We start from the raw sequence: 21,506 nt of genomic DNA, 5'->3' as shown, positions 1-21,506 counted from the left end.
AATCTTCTATCACTCTGCATCCACCCGAACCCATGTGATCTCCCGGGAGAGGCGAAAAACCAGATAAAGACCCAATGGCCAATTTGGGAGAAAAAAATCTGGGAAATTCCTCTCCGACCCATCTAGGCGATCGAAATTCTTCCAGGAGATCACTCTGTCCCTATATTTTCTACAGTACTTACCTTCTGTAAAGGCGATCTCCACCCCAGCCAGGAACAGGAATAAAACCATCTCCTGAAATCTAACACAGAATTAGAATACAGTAGGAGCAGAACCAGGCTACACGGCCCCTGGGCCCACTCCACTACCCACAGGGCCATGACCATTCCGAACCTAGACTCATGTCCAATTTCCTGCCCGCTCCCCGTAACCCTTAATTCCCTTTACTTCTAGGAAACTATCTATTTCTGTTTTAAATTTATTTAATGATGTAGCTTCCACAGCTTTCTGGGGCAGCAAATTCCACAAACCTACCACCCTCTGAGTGAAGAAGTTTCTCCTCATCTCAGTTTTGAATGAGCAGCCCCTTATTTTAAGATTATGCCCCCTAGTTCTAGTTTCACCCATCATTGGGAACATCCTCACCGCATCCACCCGATCAAGCCCCTTCACAATCTTATATGTTTCAATAAGATCGCCTCTCATTCTTCTGAACTCCAATGAGTAGAGTCCCAATCTACTCAACCTCTCCTCATATGACCACCCCCTCATCCCCGGGATTAACCGAGTGAACCTTCTTTGTACTGACTCGAGAGCAAGTATGTCTTCTTAAGTATGGACACCAAGTATGGTTTTTTGTATCTTCCCCTGTGAAGACAGAAACAAAGTATTTATTTAATTTCTCAGCCATTTCCTCATTCCCCATTATAAATTCTCCCGTCTCTGACTGTACAGGACCTACATTTACCTTTGCCAGTCTTTTCCTTTTCACATACCTATAGAAGCTTTTACAATCCATTTTTATATTTTTCGCTAGTTTGTGCTCATATTCCATTTTCCCTTTCTTCATCAGTTTCTTGGTCCCCCTTTGCTGATTTCTAAAAAGATCCCAATCCTCAGGCTGACTGCTTTTTCTGGCAACTTTATAAGCTTCCTCCTTTGACTTAATACTAGCTTTAATTTCTTTTGTTAGCCCTGGTTGGATCACACTTCCTTTTGGGTTTTTATGCCCTAGAGGAATATATGTTTGTTGCAAATTATGCATTATTTCCTTGAATGTTAGCCATTGTATGTCCACCTTCATGCCTTTTTAGTGTAGTCTCCCAATTGACCATGGCCAACTTGTCCCTCATACCCTTGTAGTTTCCTCTGTTTAGATTGAAGACCTTAGTTTCAGATTGGACTATATCACTCTCAAACTTAATGTAAAATTCAATCATATTATGGTCACTTGTCCCTAAAGGCCCCTTTACCACAAGATTATTGATTAGCCCTTTCTGATTACACAGTACCAGAACCAGAATAGCCTGTTCCCTGGTTGGTTCCTCCACATACTGATCCAGGAAACCATCTTGCATGCATTCCAAGAATTCGTCCTCCACACCCATTAGTGGTAATTTGATTTGCCCAGTCAATATGTAGATTAAAGTCCCCCATGATTACCGTATTGCCCTTGTTGCATGCACTTCTAATTTCTTGATTGATACTGTGCCCTACATTACCACTACTGTTTGGTGGCCTATACACAACTCCCACCAATGTTTTCCGCCCTTTGCTGTTTCTTAGCTCCACCCAAACTGATTCCAGCTCTACATCACGATCTGCCGAGCCAAGATCTTTTATCTCTACTGTACCGATTTCATCCCTTATTAACAGCGCTACGCCACCTCCTTTTCATTTTTGTCTGTCCTTCCTAAATGTTGAGTACCCTGGAACATTCAGTTCCCAGCTTTGGTTACCCTGCAACCATGTCTCTGTAATGGCAATTACATCACACCCATTTACTTCTATTTGTGCCATTAATTCATCCACCTTGTTGTGAATGCTACGTGCATTTAGATAAAGTGCCTTCAGCTTTGCCTGTTTAATATTTTTCTGCACTTTGACCCTCTTTACTGTTGGCCTTTTTTTCTGCTCCCTACTAGTTTTGCTGACTACTTTTCTAACTTGCACATCCAGCTTTGTTTCTCTCCGTTCTGGGCCCACACTTAGGTTCTTTGTATTCCAGTCCTCTTGAAATAAAGTCCAACATTCTGTTAGCCTTTTTCATTACATTTTGTACCTGTGCACCAAATTTTAGTGATTTGTGTACATAGACGCCCAAATCCCTTAGGTCCTCCACATTTCCTAGTCTCTCGCAGTTAAGAAATGATTTCTATTTGTCTTTCCTGGATCCAAAATGGATGACCTCACACTTCCCCACATTGAACTCCATCTGCCACAGTATTGCCCACTCACTCAATCAGTCTATCCCTTTGTAACCTACTCTCAGTTACGCAACTTACTGTCTCTCCTAATTCATGAGTTGGAGTTTATTCATATCCTACTCCCAAATCCACAATTTTATTGAGACTATAAGGGTAATTTTACGAGAATGGCCTGCCAGACATTATGGTTGAACAATTGTCGGCTGTGCACACTAGAATTTTTGTTGTGTGCTGTCAGCAGCTGAGACTCTCCACTAACAGTGTAGGCTTCTAAAATAAGCCCTTGCGTGTTAATGTGTCTTAGCAATCACAAATGTGAAACGGAAACTTCAAATGCTAGTGATCCTAGTGTTTGTAATCTTATGACATCAGCATTTACTTCAGTGTGACGTTTTCTTTCATTCATAGCAAAAAAGTCCACATGAGTATAAAGTGGGTTTTGGCTAATTAACTCTGGTCAAGTACTAAAGTGTGGTTTAAATAACGTGCACTGAATGCAATGCTTTTCTGTTGCTTTAAAGGAGTTTATGACCTTTGCAGTTTATATTTACAATTACTGGTTCTGCTTTAATATTTTTATTGCATCAGTCCTATTAAAAATTACAGCTTTTAGATCACACTGCAGAAACCTTTCATATATGTTCTTTCTATTTAGTTTCACAGCTCGAATCACTGAATTAATGCAAGTTTTGAAAGAACTAAATAGTGGAAAGTATGAACGCACAATGCTTTCTCAACCGGATAGAGGTGAGTAATCTGACAAATATGGCATGCTTGGAGGTTTTTTATTATCTATATAGAAGAGAACCGGTTTACACCAGCATAAACTTGGACATAAACTGTGTCCTATAAATTGGTTTTTAATCTGATGTTTTATGAGTTGTGTAGAAGTTAGCTAACTCTGGTTCTGGATCCTTGATCTATGCTTAATTAGTTGATCTTAGCCAGGATGACAGTGGGATATTACAGCTGGCTTTGGTGACTTCTCAGGCTAGGGAAAGAAAGAAACAATCAGCCAGGGTGCACATTCCTGATTGCTATCCAGTGATCGCTGCAAAAATGTGCATACTTGTGAACACCAGGCAAGGAAAGGATCAACTTCCACGGCGGGATAACCTCCCCAAAGCCATTTTCTGGGTATAGGAATGACCTCTTGGGCAAAGTACAAATCACTGTTGGTCCCTGCAGAACCATATTGCAACATGAGTTTCTACCTTCAGGACAAAATATTGGGGAGCAGAAGAACAGCTACATCCAAAGTACCCTAATTCTTCCATGTATTTTTCCCTTTAACATGCACATGCAAGATATATTGTACTTAGTCGCATAAAGTTTATACTTGGTCTCTAATTTTCCTATTAAGGTTTAAAAAGTCAGCCTTTGATACCTGGGAGTGGGGAAATCATTATTATGGATCATGTTATCAAGTAAGTGTAATGCTCTATACTTAACTCGTAGACTGCAATACAAATTTAAACTCTTCACCAAGTCTGACCAACTATTTGCTTTTTCCAGTTGGTTATTAACAGTTGTTTCATAACATTGTGTGTGAAAATCTTTTTATCTACACCTCATTTGCAAATCATTTTACAGACCTAATTATTTATCAATCCGGAAAAAAACTAACTGAAATCTAGATTCATTGATTTTGTTAAAGCTTACGCAAAAGTGTGTGGCAGAGAAGGATTAATAGAATATTGAATAGTAATATGAGACCGTTTTTCTCTTCAGATTTGAACATGTGCCGTTGGTGACACCAAATGGAGATGTTTTGATTCCAGACCTCTCTTTTGAGGTAAAGAGTTTATCTATTACACTTGCATTTCCTTGTACTGCGATACCTCTTTGGTCCCAGTTCAGTTGATAAGAACTACTGAACCCCCACAGTAACAATCTAAACCTGTAATTTTTGGTTTGGACTGTGATGTACATGCAAGCACACTTTAGTCTCATTTGTGGGCTAGGTGATAAGTGGCAACTATTGTTAAAGAACGATTAAGGGGAATGGATGGACAGGCTACACGTGCCACTGTACAGCACATCCTAATGAACAGTAGCATAACAGTAGAGGCAAGAGTCTTGAGTGCTGATTGTTGGCCAGAGAATGGTAAGTAATGCAGAGGAGACAACATTTTTCAAAGTCGCAGCAACCTGTAGTTTTAAACTGTTGCCCTCAACAGGTTGGCTGTTGAGTTTTGTTCTCTGGGAGGAAAATTGTCTGAAATGTAAAGCAAACATTGAAAGTTTTAATTCTGAAAAAGGCAAAACATTTGATAGTGAATATTCTGATGTAAAAATAATTTGACTTTTACTCGAGAGGTGCACAATGCGAGAGTGTTTTTGCAAAATGCTTTAGTTCAAGAATATTTGTTTTAACTTTGTTCTCATTGTTCAGGTGAAGTCTGGGGCAAATGTCCTCGTCTGTGGTCCAAATGGGTGTGGAAAGAGCTCACTTTTCCGTTGTTTAGGAGAGGTAAGGGCAGATAGATTAAAAATGATATTGAATGTTAAAATAATGTTTGTTCCCAAGTAGCATTAAGTTGGTAGGTTAAACTATCATTTTTCATATTGATAGTTATGGCCCCTATTTGGAGGACGACTGACAAAACCGGACAGAGGGAAGCTGTTTTATGTACCTCAGGTAGGACTGACTTATCCTTTTTAATCTTGATTTATTTGACTCTATAGTTCATTTACTTTCACACACTAATTTCCATCTAGCGCAACAGATTGTCTATCTGCAGTCACTTGCAATATATGTGTAATAGTATCGCCCCCTCAGATTTTGTGTGTAATCAATATTGCATTGCTCTTGCAAAACCTTCAGCTTTTCAGTTTGATCGGGTCCTATGATGAAATTCCCTTCATGTCAAATTTAATTTGAGCAAGAAATTACAAATTACCAATCTGTAAAAACCCATGTAAAGGCTCGTGTCTCTTAACATATGTAAAATAGAAGTGAAATGTTTGCATATGCACTTTAATATTTGTGCATTGTGGTAGGATTATTCCAAATTTACAAGATTAAGGCAGAACTTTCAGAAGATTCCTTGGTGTTCTGACACCTGTAATAATGATTTGGTTGACTTCAAATAATTGGCCCATTAATTCCTGGATAGATAATGGCAAGTTCACAGTGCCCGCCATTATTAGTGCGTAAAAATCCCCCCAGCAATTTATGGCGAAGAAGACTTAGACATGTGTTCTGACTCGCCACAAATTGCTGGACGATTAGCCTCACCGAAACCGAAAAAATTACCATCTCGCCGTGTGTCATGAAATTGCTGAATTTACGCTGTTAATACGAATGAATTTTGCTGCAGCCATTTAGGGCTTGTAATTCATGTTAGGACCCTGTTAATGCTGTGATTTATGGTCCTGACATGCCACTCAACCTTGGAGGCCCAGAAAGGGAACACTGAAACTGTGGAGTCTCACTCCTGCAGGTAGTGAATTGTTCCTGAAAGATTATTAAATTTAAAGTTTTTACAATTTTTTTTTCTTTCTATCTCTTCTTTCTTAATCCACTCTTTGTTTCTCTTTCTGTATCTTTTTTGACTTTAATTCACCCTATTTCCTTCTCCGTCGTTCGCTCTGTTTCTTTCTCTATCCTTAAATTTCATTTGGTTAAGGAGTTAGGCCATTGGGACCAACGTTCACGAGCTCCCAGGTGCCCTGTTGACGTCGCCGTGCCATTATCAATGTGCATTTCCAGCAATTTAAGGCACAAAAAAAATATGATCTGAAGGGTGAAGACAAAAATCCAATTTGCGGCACTTGCCGTGAGATGCCCCGCTCCATCAATTTCTGGGTCAATGAATAATTGCAGTTTGTGAGTTATGTGATAAATGTGAAGGAATAGGTTGTTGCCAGTTCAGCTCCATTCATCCTTGGTGGTAATGACAACTTCTGCTTCTGTAATGATGCAGTAAGAATTGCAGGTTTTGTATGCCAGCCAAGGTAACATGGCACAAACTAAGAAAAAGCATCTTGGGGTCGCCCTCTGCTTTATTACTCGGATACTATGACCAGGGGCTGAGTAAGGTAGACAGTTAACTCTAGCAAATAATTCTTGCACAACTGAATGGGAGGCAAGGTAAACTCAGTAGTTTGTTCCTGAATGAACAATTCAATAGTTTTGAAATAGAAGTGAGAAGCAGGAGCTGAGGTCCCTTATGTGACAAGCATTCCGTTCTGATTTTCCCACGTATATCTGCTGAACTGATGCAGCATTAGTTTTATTTAAAAACATACTTGGTGTCAAACATCTTTTGCACATGTAGGGAATCCTACCAGGCCTAACTAATCGGACTAAAGGTGGACAAGTCCCCATGACCCGATGGCGTGCATCCTAGAGTCTTAAAAGAGGTGGCCGCAGAGATAGTGGATGCATTGGTTGTAATCTACCAAAATTCCCTGGATTCTGGAGAGGTCCCAGCGGACTGGAAAACCGCAAATGTAACGCCCCTATTTAAGAAAGGAGGGAGACAGAAAGCGGGCAACTATCGACCAGTTAGCCTAACACCTGTCATTGGGAAAATGCTGGAGTCCATCATTAAGGAAGTGATAGCAGGACATTTAGAAAATCATAATATAGTCAAGCAGAGTCAACATGGTTTTATGAAAGGGAAATCATGTTTGACAAATTTGCAGGAGTTCTTTGAGGATATAATGAGCAGGGTAGATAAAGGGGAACCAGTAGATGTCATGTATTTGGATTTCCAGAAGGCATTCGATAAGGTGCCACATAAAAGGTTACTACACACAAGATAAGAGCTCACAGGGTTGGGGGTAATGTATTAGCATGGATAGAGGGTTGCCTAACTAACAGAAAGCAGAGAGTCGGGATAAATGGGTCATTTTCAGGTTGGCCGACTGTAAATAGTGGGGTGCCGCAGGGATCAGTGTTGCGACCTCAACTATTTACAATCTATATTAATGACTTGGACGAAGGGACTGAGTATAATGTAGCCAAATTTGCTGACGATACAAAGATAGGTGGGAAAGCAAATTGTGTGGAGGACGCAAAGAATCTCCAAAGGGATAGAGATAGGCTAAGTGAGTGGGCAAAAATCTGGCAGATGAAGTTTAATGTTGGAAAATGTGAGGTTATCCACTTTGGTAGGAAAAATAAAAAAGCGAATTATTATTTAAATGGGGAGAGATTACAAAATGCTGAGGTACAGAGGGATCTGGGGGTCCTTGTACATGAATCACAAAGTTAGCATGCAGGTACAACAAGTAATTAGGAAGGCAAGTGGAGTTTTCGCCTTTATTGCAAAGGGAATGGAGTATAAAAGTAGGGAAGTCCTGCTATAACTGCACAGGGCGTTGGTGAGACCACACTTGGAGTACTGCGTACAGTTTTGGTCTCCTTATTTAAGGAGGGATATACTTGCATTGGAGGCAGTTCAGAGAAGGTTCACGAGGTTGATTCCGGAGATGAAGGGGTTGTCTTATGAAGAAAGGTTGAGCAGGTTGGGCCTATACTCATTGGAGTTTAGAAGAATGAGAGGGGATCTTATTGACAGGGTAGATGCAGAGAGGATGTTTCCCCTCGTGGGGGAATCTAGAACTAGGGGGCATAATTTCAGAATAAGGGGGCACCCTTTTAAATCGGAAATGAGGAGGAATTTCTTCTCTGAGGGTCGTGAATCTTTGGAATTTTCTTCCCCAAAGAGCTGTGGAAGCTGGGTCATTGAATATATTTAAGGTGGATATAGACAGATTTTTGAATCATAAGGGAGTCGAGGGTTATGGGGAGTGGGCAGGGAAGTGGAGTTGAGGGCAAGATCAGATCAGCCATGATCTATTGAATGACGGAGCAGGCTCGAGGCGCCAAATGACCTACTCCTGCTCCTACGTCTTATGTTCTTATGTATGTTCTACGTATGCCTCCGATACCTCCATGGGTCAGCTTTAATGGTGGGGGTCAGAATCTTCAACGACATGAATGAGACTCTTTAAATGTGCTGTGCAGATTGCTGAGGCGGGTCTAATCTGCGTGATTGTCCCTAAAGAGTGAATGTCCATGAGTCAGCTGGGTGAGTCCAAAAGCCAAAATGTTCTTTTTAGTTTATTTGAGCATTTCGGCAGATTGCAAAGTAAGCTTGGAAGTAGTAAAACTTAAATAGTCAAGTAGAGGGTCAGCGTTAATGAAAGTGTCAGAATCTCTATAATACGGATAGGGGAAAGCGATGAGCTTCAGTTTTTTTTATCTGCCTCAGAGATTTGGTACTGACTTTTCAGATTCCTAGCAAAATAATATTGGAGTATTTCTTGAGCATAATTTTAACAAAATAGGTTGCATCTGCTGAGGCAAGTTTGGGGAAAGGATTTAGAGGTCACCTTTATTGGAGGAAGGTACACACCTCAGTAAGGAAGGCTTGGGCCAAGTGAGTTTGATATTGAAACACTGCGCTGTATACACTGAGCACCAGTGCTAATGGTATCCTAGGATTGATGGAGCGTTTGGAGAGAAAGACATATTATTCCACGAGTTATTTTGCTACAAACTTGGTGTTTTTTTTTGTTGAGTAGTCTGCTTTAAGATCATAATTCATAGTTAGCCATAAGATTCCCCATGACCAGGGCTCCTAGATATCTACAGCACCTCGAGACCAATTCCTGCAGCAACCTCAACAAAATTATGGGCATTGGGAATTTAGACGTGGTTAGGGTGGCCCCACCCCACCCTGGGATTAACCTGGAGTCTCTGACAATTGAAGATTAATCACCCAGACACTTTTTTGAGCAATCCAGGAGAAAAATCATGGCATTAAAAAAAATCGGAGATGGGGTAGTGAGGCTGTTTGACTAACAGTTAAGGATTATCCAATCAGATAACAGAGTCTGTTCACTTTTCAATTGGCACAGGAAGGCGGTGCGCGTGTCGAGCGACCAATGGTGGGAGTATAGGTGGGGCAATTGGAGGTGGGAGGTCATGTGATAAAACATCGTCCAACCAGACTTGGCAACCCTAGATTCTGTAGCATGTCTGTGAGGTATGAGAACACCTCACTCACAGTATAATAAATATATATTTAAAATATTGTACAAAAACAGTGCTAAGCAAGTGGCAGGTCAGGCAGCATCTGCGGAGAGAGAAACCGAGTTAACGTTTCAGGTTAATGACCTTTCTTCAGACCAGTTCTGACATAAGGTCATTGACCTGAAACGTTAACTCTGTTTCTCTCTCCACAGATGATGCCTGACCTGCTGAGTATTTCCAGCATTTTCTGTGTTTATTTCAGATTTCCAGCATCCGCAGTATTTTGCTTTTGTGCTAAGCAAGTGGCTTTTGTTTAGAAAAAGTATAGATTTTAAACTGTTTAAAAGAGGTTTACTGTGCATATCCTGAGTCCTCAGCAGCAGCAGCCACTCAACACCTGTCTTACTTGACTTTCACCTAGAATTGGACATTTAGGTGTTAAATAACAGCTCAATGTTAAGTAGCACATAATAAACACCTGATGTACCAATAACTTGCAGTCTGAATCGGAATGGTGCCAGTTGACACACATCTTCTAATCCCCATTGATTTGCATCTCGCTAATCTCCTTTCATTTCACATTAAACTCAGAGCTTCTACAAAACCAGTTGGTAAAGGAACCAAGATCAAAGGCTGTATATAATTACCATGCATTTCACATCTTGCTTACCTCAACTGCAGGTTTGCCTACACAATTACTGTGTTTTACCCATCAAAAAAAATCTATCAAGTCGAGACGATGTGATGAGGCACTACATAAATGCAAGGTTGTTCTGAATCGTAAAAAATGCTAATTCCAGTGGAAAATCTGGTACTGAACTTCTAACAGTAATAACAGTGGAAAGTTTTTAACCTGCTGTTTGTAACTGCTGGTCATCAATATCTGAGATTTTTTATAAGTGTGTATGTAGCTACAAAATATATAACTTGAAAATCAGAGTTGTCTTATTTTAAATTAACTTTTGAATCCTGAGTTATTGTACTTAATTTAAAAAAAAAAAGGGTTTCCAAAGATTTCAGTGAATCAGTTTTAGATTCTCAAATTAAAATGGCGTATATTTATTGTCTTGCAGCGACCATACATGACCCTAGGAACGCTGAGAGATCAGGTGATCTACCCAGACACAGTGGAAGATCAGAGGCGGAAGGAAATATCTGATCAGGTACAACAAATGTTATTGTCCGATGAAATTAGCTGCCCACTTTATGATTCGAGCCCCTCTTGGCTTGTTTGTCATACCTGGGTGTGGCAGGTACTAACGCTGGAGTGGACTGGATGTAAGGCAGGAGTGATGGAAAATGTAGCATGAACTATGAAACTGGAAAAAAAGGCTGCCTGCCCTTTTCTCTCTGCTGATAATTCTAAACCGTTTGTGATTAATTTGGAGACCTCCTGCAAGGGTTCAGTTCAAGTTCCCATTTTTATGCCATAGCAGTCATCCATGCCATCCTTTCCTCAATTTTCCCTACTTTTGTGCTTGCACTTCCTCTCCCCTCCTCCACAATCTATTGGATTCCAGGCTCAGCACCTGCTTGTTGCATTCCACTAAAGGAATTGATCGAACATGAATCAATCTCCCATGGGGTTGCTCATGGTAAGCCAGAGAATGTGGTCACTGTCTTGTGTCTCTAATGTCTTTGTGTTGCTGTTTTTCTCTCTCTCCACTCGAGCTCTGTCCCTGTCTCTTCTCTCCTTAACTAATTTCCCTTCTCTGCCTTTTTCTTTTCTTTCCTTATGGTTGGGAGGTGATGAATGGTGTGGTATGCAAATACAATCTGCATTTTGTGGGGAAGATGTGACCCTCAGCAGTTCGCTTCCCATCCCTTCCCCAGTCACTTAGGCTTTCTCTCCCCCATTGTGTCCCCTGCCCCTTCATGTTCTCACTACCCTTTCCTACTATCCCCTCACAACCTTACCTCTTCCCCCTTGAATTACCGAAATCTCTTCATCCTCCTTACTCCACTGCCACTCACCTCACCCTTAACCCTACTTAACCCAAGCGCAAGGAGCGCACGTCAACCCAAGCACCCCACCCACCCACCCCTTCAACCACCACCTGCCCCACCTGTGACAGAGACTGCAGGTCCCGCATTGGACTCATCAGTCACCTGCGAGCTCATTTTTAATGTGGAAGCAAGTCATCCTCCGTTCCGAGGGACTGCCTAAGAAGAAGAAGAACCCTACATCCACTCCGCCCATTCCTATTCGCTACCCTCAAGGATGAGTGCTGAATGCAGCATTCCGTCACTACCGCAATGAAGTGTCAGCCTAGGTTATGTACTCATCCCCCTCCTGGCCATTGTCTCAGGTTAAGCCAGACTGTTTGCAACCTCAGTGACTTATTTGGCCTATGAGTTGAGCTTCCAACTCCAATATTCTGTCCATCACAAAGACTGTAAGTTAAACTGTGCTGAAGTCACCCTTGTGTAATTGGCTGTGATGTCTTAAATATGCATATTTATACATAGTGAAAATGCAGGGAAGTGGAATTAGAGTTGATAGTTCTGATGCAGAACTATCGCCAGCACCAGCATGATCAATCAAATGACATCCCCCTGTGCTGAAATTTCTATTATTCTATGAATTCCTTAATCACACCTCACCCTATGTGAAACATCAATGTGATATTGAAATGGGTCTTTTTTTGTCCGTGCAGTGTCTAGCAAGTTGCCGTATTCGTATATAAAAAGTGCTTTTGGATTCTTGAAATATACAAAAAAAACATTGAAGTCTTAAACTCCGTGCAGTAAATGTTTTTTTTCATGTCCACCATGCCATATTTCCCATGAAACCTTTAATAAACGGTACATTCCACTTGCTGATGGTAGAATTGCATTTGTCAACAGGTGCTAAAGGAGTATCTAGACAACGTCCAGCTTGGCCACATTCTGGAGCGTGAGGGAAGCTGGGATTGCATTCAGGACTGGATGGATGTACTCAGCGGAGGAGAGAAGCAACGAATGGCTGTATGTCTTACAATTCATTTATCATTTTTAAAAGCTTTGGGAGGAAAAATATGTATGTTATTATGTAATCTGTTATTACATAGTTGAGGTTTGTCACTAGAATGGAATGCACAACTGTTCCACAATATTCATGGGAGTTTCATGCCCTTTTACACTTTTAAAAACATAACATAAGAAATAGGAGCAGGAGTCGGCCATTCGGCCCTTCGAGCTTGCTCAGCCATTCAATGAGATCATGGCTGATCTTCTGCCTCAACTCCATTCACCGGCCCTATCGCCATATCCCTTGATGCCCTTACTAGTCAGAAATGTATTGACTTCTGTTTTGAATATACCCAATTGCTGAGCCTCCACAGCCCTCTGGGGTAGAGAATTCCAAAGATTCACCACCGTCTGTGAAGAAATTTCTTCTCATCTCGGTCCTGAATGGCCTACCCTTTATCCTGAGGCTGTGGCCCCTGGTTCTAGACTCACCAGCCAAGGGAAACATTTTCCCAGCATCCACCCTATCAAGCCCTGTAATAATTTTATATGCTTCAATGAGATCCCCTCTCATTCTTCTGAATGCAAGAGAATACAGGCCTAGTTTACTCAATCTCTTCTCATACGACAGTCTCGCTATCCCAGGAATCAATCTCGTGAACCTTCGTTGCACTCCCTCTATGGCAAGTATATCCTTCCTTAGGTAAGGAGACCAAAATTGTACACGATACTCCAGGTGTGGTCTCACCAAGACCCTATTGAGACTTCTTTACTCCTGTACTCAAATCCTTTTGTAATGAAGGTCAGCATACTATTTGCCTTTCTAATGGCTTGCTGCACCTGCACATTCACTTTCAGTAACTCATGTACAAGGACACCCAGGTCTCTGAGCATCTGCACTCCCCAATCTTTCACCATTTAGGAAATACTCTGCCTTTCTGTTTTTTCTACCAAAGTGGATAACTTCACATTTATCCACATTATATTCCATCTGCCATGTTCTCGCCCACTCACTGAGCCTGTCGAGATCCCCTTGAAGCCTCTTCGCAACTGACACTGCCACCTTTATATCATCAACAAATTTGGAAATGTTACATTTAGTTCCCTCATCCAAATCATTGATGTAGATTGTGAATAGCTGGGGCCCAAGAACCGATCCTTGCAGTACCCCACTAGTCACAGCCTGCCATCCTGAAAAATACCTGTTTATCCCTACTCTTTGTTTTCTGTCTGTTAAGCAATTCTCAATCCATGCTAGTATATTGCCCCCAATTCCATGTGGCCTAATTTTGTTAACCAACTCTTGTGTGGGACCTTATCAAAGGCCTTCTGAAAATCCAAATACACCACATCTACTGGTTCCCTTACTCCACTAATTACATCCTCAAAGAACTCCAATAGGTTTGTTAAACAGGATTTCCTTTTCATAAATCCATGTTGACTCTGCCCAATCTTACTATTAGTTTCTAAGTGCCCAGTTATTGCATCCTTTATAATAGATTCCAGCATTTCCCCAACTACTGATGTGAGGCTAACAGATCTGTAGTTCCCCGTTTTCTTTCTTCCCTCCTTTCTTAAATAGTGGGATTACATTTGCTATCCTCCAATCTACAGGAACTGTTCCAGAATCTATAGAATTTTGGAAGATGACAACCAATGCGTCCACTATCCCAATGGCCACCTCTTTCAAAACCCTAGGATGTAGGTCATCCAGTCCTTGGGATTTATCGACTTTTAGTCCCATTAATTTTGCTAGTACTATTTTTTTTTTTACTAATAATTTCTTTAAGTTCCTCATTCTCGCCACACCCTTGGTTTTCTCGTATTCCTGGTTTTTTTTTTGTGTCTTCCTCCGTGAAGACAGAAACAAAGTATTTATTTAATTTCTCAGCCATTTCCTCATTCCCCATTATAAATTCTCCCATCTCTGACTGTACAGGACCTACATTTACCTTTGCCAGTCTTTTCCTTTTCACATACCTATAGAAGCTTTTACAATCCGTTTTTATATTTTTCGTTAGTTTGTGCTCATATTCCATTTTCCCTTTCTTTATCAATTTCTTGGTCCCCCTTTGCTGATTTCTAAAAAGATCCCATTCCTCAGGCTGACCGCTTTTTCTGGCAACTTTATAAGCTTTGTCCTTTGACTTAATACTAGCTTTAATTTCTTTTGTTAGCCATGGTTGGATCACTTTTCCTTTTGGGTTTTTATGCCCTAGAGGAATATATGTTTGTTGCAAATTATGCATTATTTCCTTGAATGTTAGCCATTGTATGTCCACCTTCATGCCTTTTTAGTGTACTCCCAATCTACCATGGCCAACTTGTCCCTCATACCCTTGTAGTTTCCTCTGTTTAGATTGAAGACCTTGGTTTCAGATTGGACTACATCACTCTCAAACTTAATGTAAAATTCAATCATATTATGGTCACTTGTCCCTAAAGGCTCCTTTACCACAAGATTATTGATTAGCCCTTTCTCATTACACAGTAATGATTTGATATTGCTAAATATTGCATACTGCATAGTTTTTAATTTAAAAGAACTATTTTTGGCTGTGAAAGTTTTTTTTACAGATAGGATGGGAGAACAACATGAAACAATGCAAATATGTTTTTTTAAAAATCCAAGTAAATACCCCATGAAATGTCGAGTCATTTTAACAGTGATGCTGAGAATCCTGCAAGCATTGCACTTGCAGGGACAAAAGTCACCCACCAAGTCAGCACAGTGGGAGGAGGAGTGTGAGGAAGCAGGCTAGAGTTTGGAGGGAAAAGAGCAATCCCCAAAAGGCCAGAATACTGGGAAAGAGGTTCCTGCATAGTTTTGTAATGTAATTTGTTGCTGTCATGGTGTCAGATGATTTTAGCAAGTCTTTCAATGTTTCTGCAAAATATGTTTTGTGTATTGACAGATTGGGCTCTATCAATTGTTTCCTCTCTAGCTCATTCTGTTGTTAAAATACATTGCCTGATCTAACTGATGTATAACAGTATTTTATTCTCCTTCTGCCTATTGTCCCTGTATTTGAATAATTGTTTGTGCCTCTTAATGTCAACAAACAAAACTTCTAAAAATGGTAACTGACGAGTCCCACAGATTGTGCAAGAAAAGACTCTGGTGAAGAAAATCTTTGTTGCCTTTTGGATAATTCCCAATAATAATTAAATTTAACAACTTGGGCATATATGCATTTTTCTTTTTGACAATTTTCTCCCCCCCCCCCCCCCCCCCCCCCGCCCCCGCCCCCAACCTCCTGAAAGCAGATCATGCCTGCTTGCAGCATTGATAGAGGCTTCTAAATAGATCAGTTGTCTACCCTCTTTGTTGGCAGATAATGTATACCTAAAGGAATTTTAAAAGGGGAAAATCTTGTTACTTAATTTATTCTTTCCTTCCCTTAAATGCTTTCTTTCCCCACTCCTATTTCAAAGATAATTTTGCTGCTGTTAGTATCTTCCTTCCTGTATCCTGGTCTCAAAACTCAGACACATAAGAACATAAGAAATAGGAGCTGGAGTAGGTCATTTGGCCCTTCGAGCCTGCTCCGCCATTCAACAAGGTCATGGCTGATCTTCTACCTCAACTCCACCTTTTCGCACTATCCCTTAATTCCCCAAAATTTATCGACCCCGTCTTGAATATACTCAACAACTAAGCATCCACTGCTCTCGGGTAGAGAATTCCAAAGATTCACAACCCTTTGAGTGAAGAAATGTCTCCTTATCTCAGTCCTAAATGGCTGACCCCTTATTCTGAGACTGTGACCTGTGTTCTAGATTCCCCAGCCAGGGGAAACATTTTCTCAGCATTAACCCTGTCAAGCCCCTTAAGAGTTTTAGATGTTTCAATTAGATCACCTCTCATTCTTCTAAACTCTAGGGAATATAGGCCTAGTCTACTCAATCTCTCATAGGGCAATCCCCTCATCCCAGGAACCAGTCCAGTGAACCTTTGTTGCACTCCCTCTAAGGCAAGTATAAATGCTTGTTATGGATTTTCTGCTTTGTATGGAATGCTAGGAGATGGCCTACTTATTGCACCCCTCCGACCCCCACCCCACCACTTCCTCCTTGTAGAAGTGCTTGGCCCCTGCTCAGTGCACCCTTCTCTGTTGACCTAGATAAGATCAAGAACTGCATGGTGAATTGCAGACACAGAATGTGTCCTAGCAGCTTGTGGAAGAGTACCGTAGCCCATCATCCCACCATGCCGTTAAGATTTTCCTCCTTCATAAAGGAGTTTTCTCCAGCAAAATCTACAGTCCAAGTTATCTGTTTTAGTATCTCTGTTTAGAATCTCTCTTTTCTAGTACAGTTTCACTGTTCAACGTATACTTGTTTACTAGTCCGTAAGATTTATGTGTTTTATCACTGGCTGATTTGCATTTGCATATTTTTCTTCAATTATAATGCTGTTTCCCCCCCCCCCCCCCAAAGACATTTGTACCATTTGTAGCTTAACAAAGCCAGAACAGGCCAACAGCTAATTTAATTGAAAGGAATATCCGCTTAAAGAGGAAATACTGGCTTCTCTGGGCCACTGACGAAGTGTTGTTTCATTTTTCTTTAATGCAGATGGCTCGATTATTCTACCACAAACCACAGTTTGCTATTTTAGATGAATGTACCAGTGCGGTTAGTGTAGATGTTGAAGGCTTTATCTACAGCCACTGCAGAAAGGTAAGCTATGAATACTGGAGGAAACCTGAAATAAAATGCAATTCCGAGACACAAAGTAAATACTAGAGTCTTACTAATTTCATTTTTATACCTTAATGAATTCTGTTTAATTATAAATAAAATGTCTTGTATTTAAGACTGGATTCAGCTATACTGGCCATTGGTCAGTAGCAATTGATGTGTTGCTTATAGAACACATCATTCTGTATTGAAAAAATAGACCAAAACCCAGGTACATGTTGTAGGGTAGATTTTGTGAATGAGCAGAGTTTCACGTGCCAGGAGTACTTTGGGGGATTTCAAGCACAGAGATCAATAAGGATCTGTTCATTTTAGGAGCATATATTGGGAATTGGGTGCAGAACTCAGCAGGGCTCACGATTTTCCTCCGCACCCAAATTTCTTGGTCCATGTGATCTGCTGGACTCGTTTCAATCGCGTGAGGGTGTCGGAGAGGAATTTTCCAGAGTATTTTTTTCCCTTTATTAGCCCTGGGCTTTCTCCTTGGTTTTTTGCCTCTCCCAGGAGATTATGTGGCTGCGGAGGAGAGGTTTGGGGTAGGAAGTGTCTGGTCATAATGCTCCAGCCATCATGGTGTGGGGCAGGCTGGATGGACCAGCAGGTCTTTTCCTACCTGTCAATTTTGTATGTTCGTATTCCACATGTGCAATTCTTGTGTCCGAAGTTCTGCCCTGGGAGAGCGAATTTGTAAAATCTACCCTAGTGTGAATTCACATCATAGATAACCTCTTTCTGGAAGTGGATTTCAGTGATTTTTCTATATTACACATACTAATGAATCTCAAACACAACAACACATTATATGTAAGTGAATGTTGTACAGAAAACAAATTTAGATAAGGGGAAGTGCAAGTTATACGTGAAAAATAATGGTGGTAGTGCAGTACCTTTGATAAAACCATCAGGGACTTTAAAATGCATGGGGCACATAAGTAATCATAAAAGATTCTCTTTCCTTTAGCTTTCAAGCAGAAAAAGGATGCCGGGGACTAATTTGGTCTTTGGCGAAAGTGCAAAATGAGTGATAGCGAATTGGCAGCCTGTTTTACACCATGCCTAATTTTCTTTGCTGTTGCGGTCAGTGCCAACTGCCTAGTCACTATCACCCGTTATGCACTATCGCCAAAGACCAATTTCAACCCTGTCGTTTTTCTAAATCTGAAATGATAAAGAATCCAAAATGTCACCAGTTTACAATATTGCAAAAATAGTTTTGGATTATTGTATTTTTTTAATAAATTGTTTTCTCATTTCTCATGACTGTTTTCCATTCCCAATGGCATTGACTCATTGCTAGGGTATGTTCCATAGGCTGCAGTCAGCCTCTTGAGTTTTTCTCTTTTTAGTGGTTATTTAAACACCATGTTTTTTTTTTTTACTTCTAAGTTATGGTCTCCTGCTCCATTAACCAAGAGGGGTAGGTGAGTGCCTTTCTCTCATGCCTCTTTGTATCAGTCTGTAACTGATACTAAGAGGTGGCTGAAAGTGGTCCAAGATACACCCTCTCTCTTTCCCCATGCCTCTTCTTCCTATGGAAAACAGCTCGACATACCACTTGGGCACCTCTGACTGGCACAGCTGAGATCATGCACTTACTGTGTGGGCACTGCAGATGTGAAGCTGTGTGGTACCACTCCGGCCCAGCATGCTTGATCTCCATTGCTCTGAATTCCTCTAATGAGTTTTCATGCATAAACTCTTGGCTATGAAATTTTTTATACCTTTAGAAAATGCTTTCTAAATTAATTAGACTTTTATAAACATTATGAATAATCCCATTATTACAACTTGTGCACAGTCCTCTCTGGGATTGACAACCCTGAATATTGTGCCCTTGTGTTGACTGTAACCTGTACCATTTGTGTTAAAAGGTTGGCATCACTTTGTTCACTGTGTCACACAGAAAATCTCTCTGGACTCACCATGAGGTTAGTACTGTAATGCTGGGTGACTGGGTTTGTATTTAGAAATGCAATAAGATAAAATCCATAAAATAAATTGGTCAATGCTTCCCCAATAATAACAAAGAAAGGATCTTCACGTACATATTATCCCACAGTGTAATTTTAAACAATTCCATTTTGAGGGACACTATCTGGGAGAGAGCCCTGCAGACAGGATGAATGATGTGTAACCCAGTTCATCTCTGGATGTAACCATAGAGTAGAACTGAGTTAGATCATATTAAAATGATAAAGACAGACGTGTAGGCACAAAGACAAGCAGTTGCTTTGCTCATGAATCAAATTGTTTCTAAATACACTAGCACTCTTAAGCTGAATATTGCCATACTGCATGTTAACCTTACACAGCCAAACTGATATTATCCTCAGATGGTGAAGAGTAGCTCCAAAGCAGAGCAACTATCAAAACCTAGTTGGATGGCACTTTTTTCTGCATGGTTGGCTTTGACCTGGGAGTCCTCTAGTCCTACCCCTCACTGCCTTTGCACACGGGAAATGCCTGCTGGTCAGAAAACGAGTGCTGTGTCGGGTTTATCAAAGTTGAAGTCCATTATTATGATCAAGCCCATGTTGGTCTAAAGTGTCTAACTTTAAAGGGCCATTGTGTTCATTTTATACAGAAGTTGGGATATTCTCATTATCCCAAGGATTGGCCAAAGTGAATAAGACTGGATGTAGTATTTTACCATTTCTCTCTAGTTTTCTGAAGTTCTTTCTTTGTGACAACAACAATATAGATTTATATAGTGCGTTCAACGTGGGAAAATATCCCTGGCAATTTACTGTATTTTGACTTTTTCAGCCTTTTAAAATTGCATTTGAAAGGAAGAAATACGTGGGGTTACAGGGATAGGGTGGGATATGTGTTGGTGTAGGGGTTACGGGGATTTGGTGGGATATGTGTCGGTGCCGGCTCGATGGGCCGAAATGGCCTCTATCTGCACTGTGGGGTTTCTGTGATTAGCAAGGAGCTGGAATAGTGGTGATGTGCAGGATGAGTTTCTGATCTAAGCCAGGGCCATCCAAGGAGGCACAGGACAGAAATGAGACCGCTTCCCCTAAGTAAAGGAGATGAAGCCGACTTATACTGTTCTGGTGGACAGTATCAAAATGTTGCAGGAACAGGCAGGATATCTTTCTGCCTTTCTCAGTCAGGGCAGTGTTAGAGCACATCAGAAAAGAGGAAGAAAACTGAGGGGAAGAGATAACTTTAACGAGTATAAGTGTTATGTACCATTTGATTTTTTTGAAACAATGAAAATCCAGGAATATAACAGGATCAAAATAATATGGTGAAAAGAAAATCAGAATCAAAAAATACATGGGACATTTTCTATTCTAAAACGATATGGCTTTTTGCTCCTTTTTCAAAATGTCCCCAATCACAAATATGAACTTAACTCCTCAATATTAAAATAATGGTCTCATTTAAACATATGACACATGAAGATCGTATTGTTACAATAGTTAGAATCCCCTCATTTTGGTTTCTACACTTCGAATTGCAGACCTAAAAACAGGCACGTTGTACCTTCTAGTCTCATAAAAGTTGAAACGTTGTTCAAATTATAGGCAATTCAGTCAGCAAAGCAAACCTTCGAAACTTTTAAATTTCAGAATACAACTATTAGATTCTTGTGATCCACTTTTTAAGCGACTTAAATCTTTACTGCTCTTACTGCAAGCATGCGTTTGTATGTACCTTTACAGATTGAATGAAGTTGTTATTTTGGAAATTGAGTAAATAGTGATGCTGAGATGGGCTGCATTATGAAATGCAGCATGATACAGTATGTGTGTGTGATTAGCAAGTATTGCAGGTCACCAATGCTGCACACTCAATTCATTATTGTTGATATCAGTATTTAAAGCCAATTTATTTCAAGCTGTGAATTTTGTATAATCTACACTTTCAGGTGATTTATTACATAATATTTCTTTCTGTTCCCAGCACTACCTGCACATGGATGGCAGAGGCAGTTATGAATTTAAGCCAATTACTGCAGATACAGTAGAATTTGGTTCTTAAGCTCCATCTGTCAATCTGTTTATGGCAGAAGAAGTAGACTGAATTGCAGAATAAATCTGTAAAATATGCATTCTGCTGTATACTAACTTAATATTTCAACTTGTAATTAATTGTTGGTTTTAATGGTACTGTAATAAAACTGAATAATTACACTGATTCATTTGTAGTCTTGTTGAGAGCTGTATATTTGGAAATATTAATATGGAGACTCGTACATCTAGTAAAATCTATCTAGGAAATGTTTGGTTGAATTAATATCTTAATTAAGATAACTTATAATGTTTTATGTACAATACAGATGAAGTAACCTAGGAATGCACTACATGATGGCATGTTCTTGATATGCACTAATTTGATATCTGCAAGTCATTTCCTAATGTTTTACAGAAAAAATAAAGATGTGAAATGTTAACATTTATGTGTTCATGCTGTATGACTAATTAATTGCATTTGCAGTCAACAAAGTGTCCTATTTAGAGTCTTGCATCTAGTTTGGATCACTA

The 21,506-nt window shown here is 40.2% G+C and overlaps 1 protein-coding gene across 2 annotated transcripts in view; it reads left to right on the top strand.

Moving 5' to 3' along the window:
• Nucleotides 1–21,417, top strand: part of abcd3a (ATP-binding cassette, sub-family D (ALD), member 3a) — a 77,854-nt gene extending 56,437 nt beyond the window's left edge. For both annotated transcript variants that reach the window (XM_085983285.1, XM_085983286.1), the window contains 10 exons: nucleotides 3,022–3,113; nucleotides 3,730–3,793; nucleotides 4,098–4,161; nucleotides 4,762–4,839; nucleotides 4,942–5,007; nucleotides 10,431–10,520; nucleotides 12,205–12,324; nucleotides 16,885–16,989; nucleotides 18,882–18,938; nucleotides 20,926–21,417. In XM_085983285.1, the coding sequence (XP_085839411.1) occupies nucleotides 3,022–3,113; nucleotides 3,730–3,793; nucleotides 4,098–4,161; nucleotides 4,762–4,839; nucleotides 4,942–5,007; nucleotides 10,431–10,520; nucleotides 12,205–12,324; nucleotides 16,885–16,989; nucleotides 18,882–18,938; nucleotides 20,926–21,003 (814 nt within the window). In that variant the 3' untranslated portion in view covers nucleotides 21,004–21,417. The remainder of the gene's footprint in view (nucleotides 1–3,021; nucleotides 3,114–3,729; nucleotides 3,794–4,097; nucleotides 4,162–4,761; nucleotides 4,840–4,941; nucleotides 5,008–10,430; nucleotides 10,521–12,204; nucleotides 12,325–16,884; nucleotides 16,990–18,881; nucleotides 18,939–20,925) is intronic.
• The last annotated feature ends 89 nt before the right edge of the window (nucleotides 21,418–21,506 follow it).

Source organism: Somniosus microcephalus, chromosome 3, assembly GCF_052327205.1.
Source record: "Somniosus microcephalus isolate GS21.2 chromosome 3, FLI_Smic_1.0, whole genome shotgun sequence".
Taxonomy (NCBI): domain Eukaryota; kingdom Metazoa; phylum Chordata; class Chondrichthyes; order Squaliformes; family Somniosidae; genus Somniosus; species Somniosus microcephalus.
Note: the sequence above shows the minus strand (reverse complement) of the source record. Positions and strands in the feature narration are given on the sequence as shown.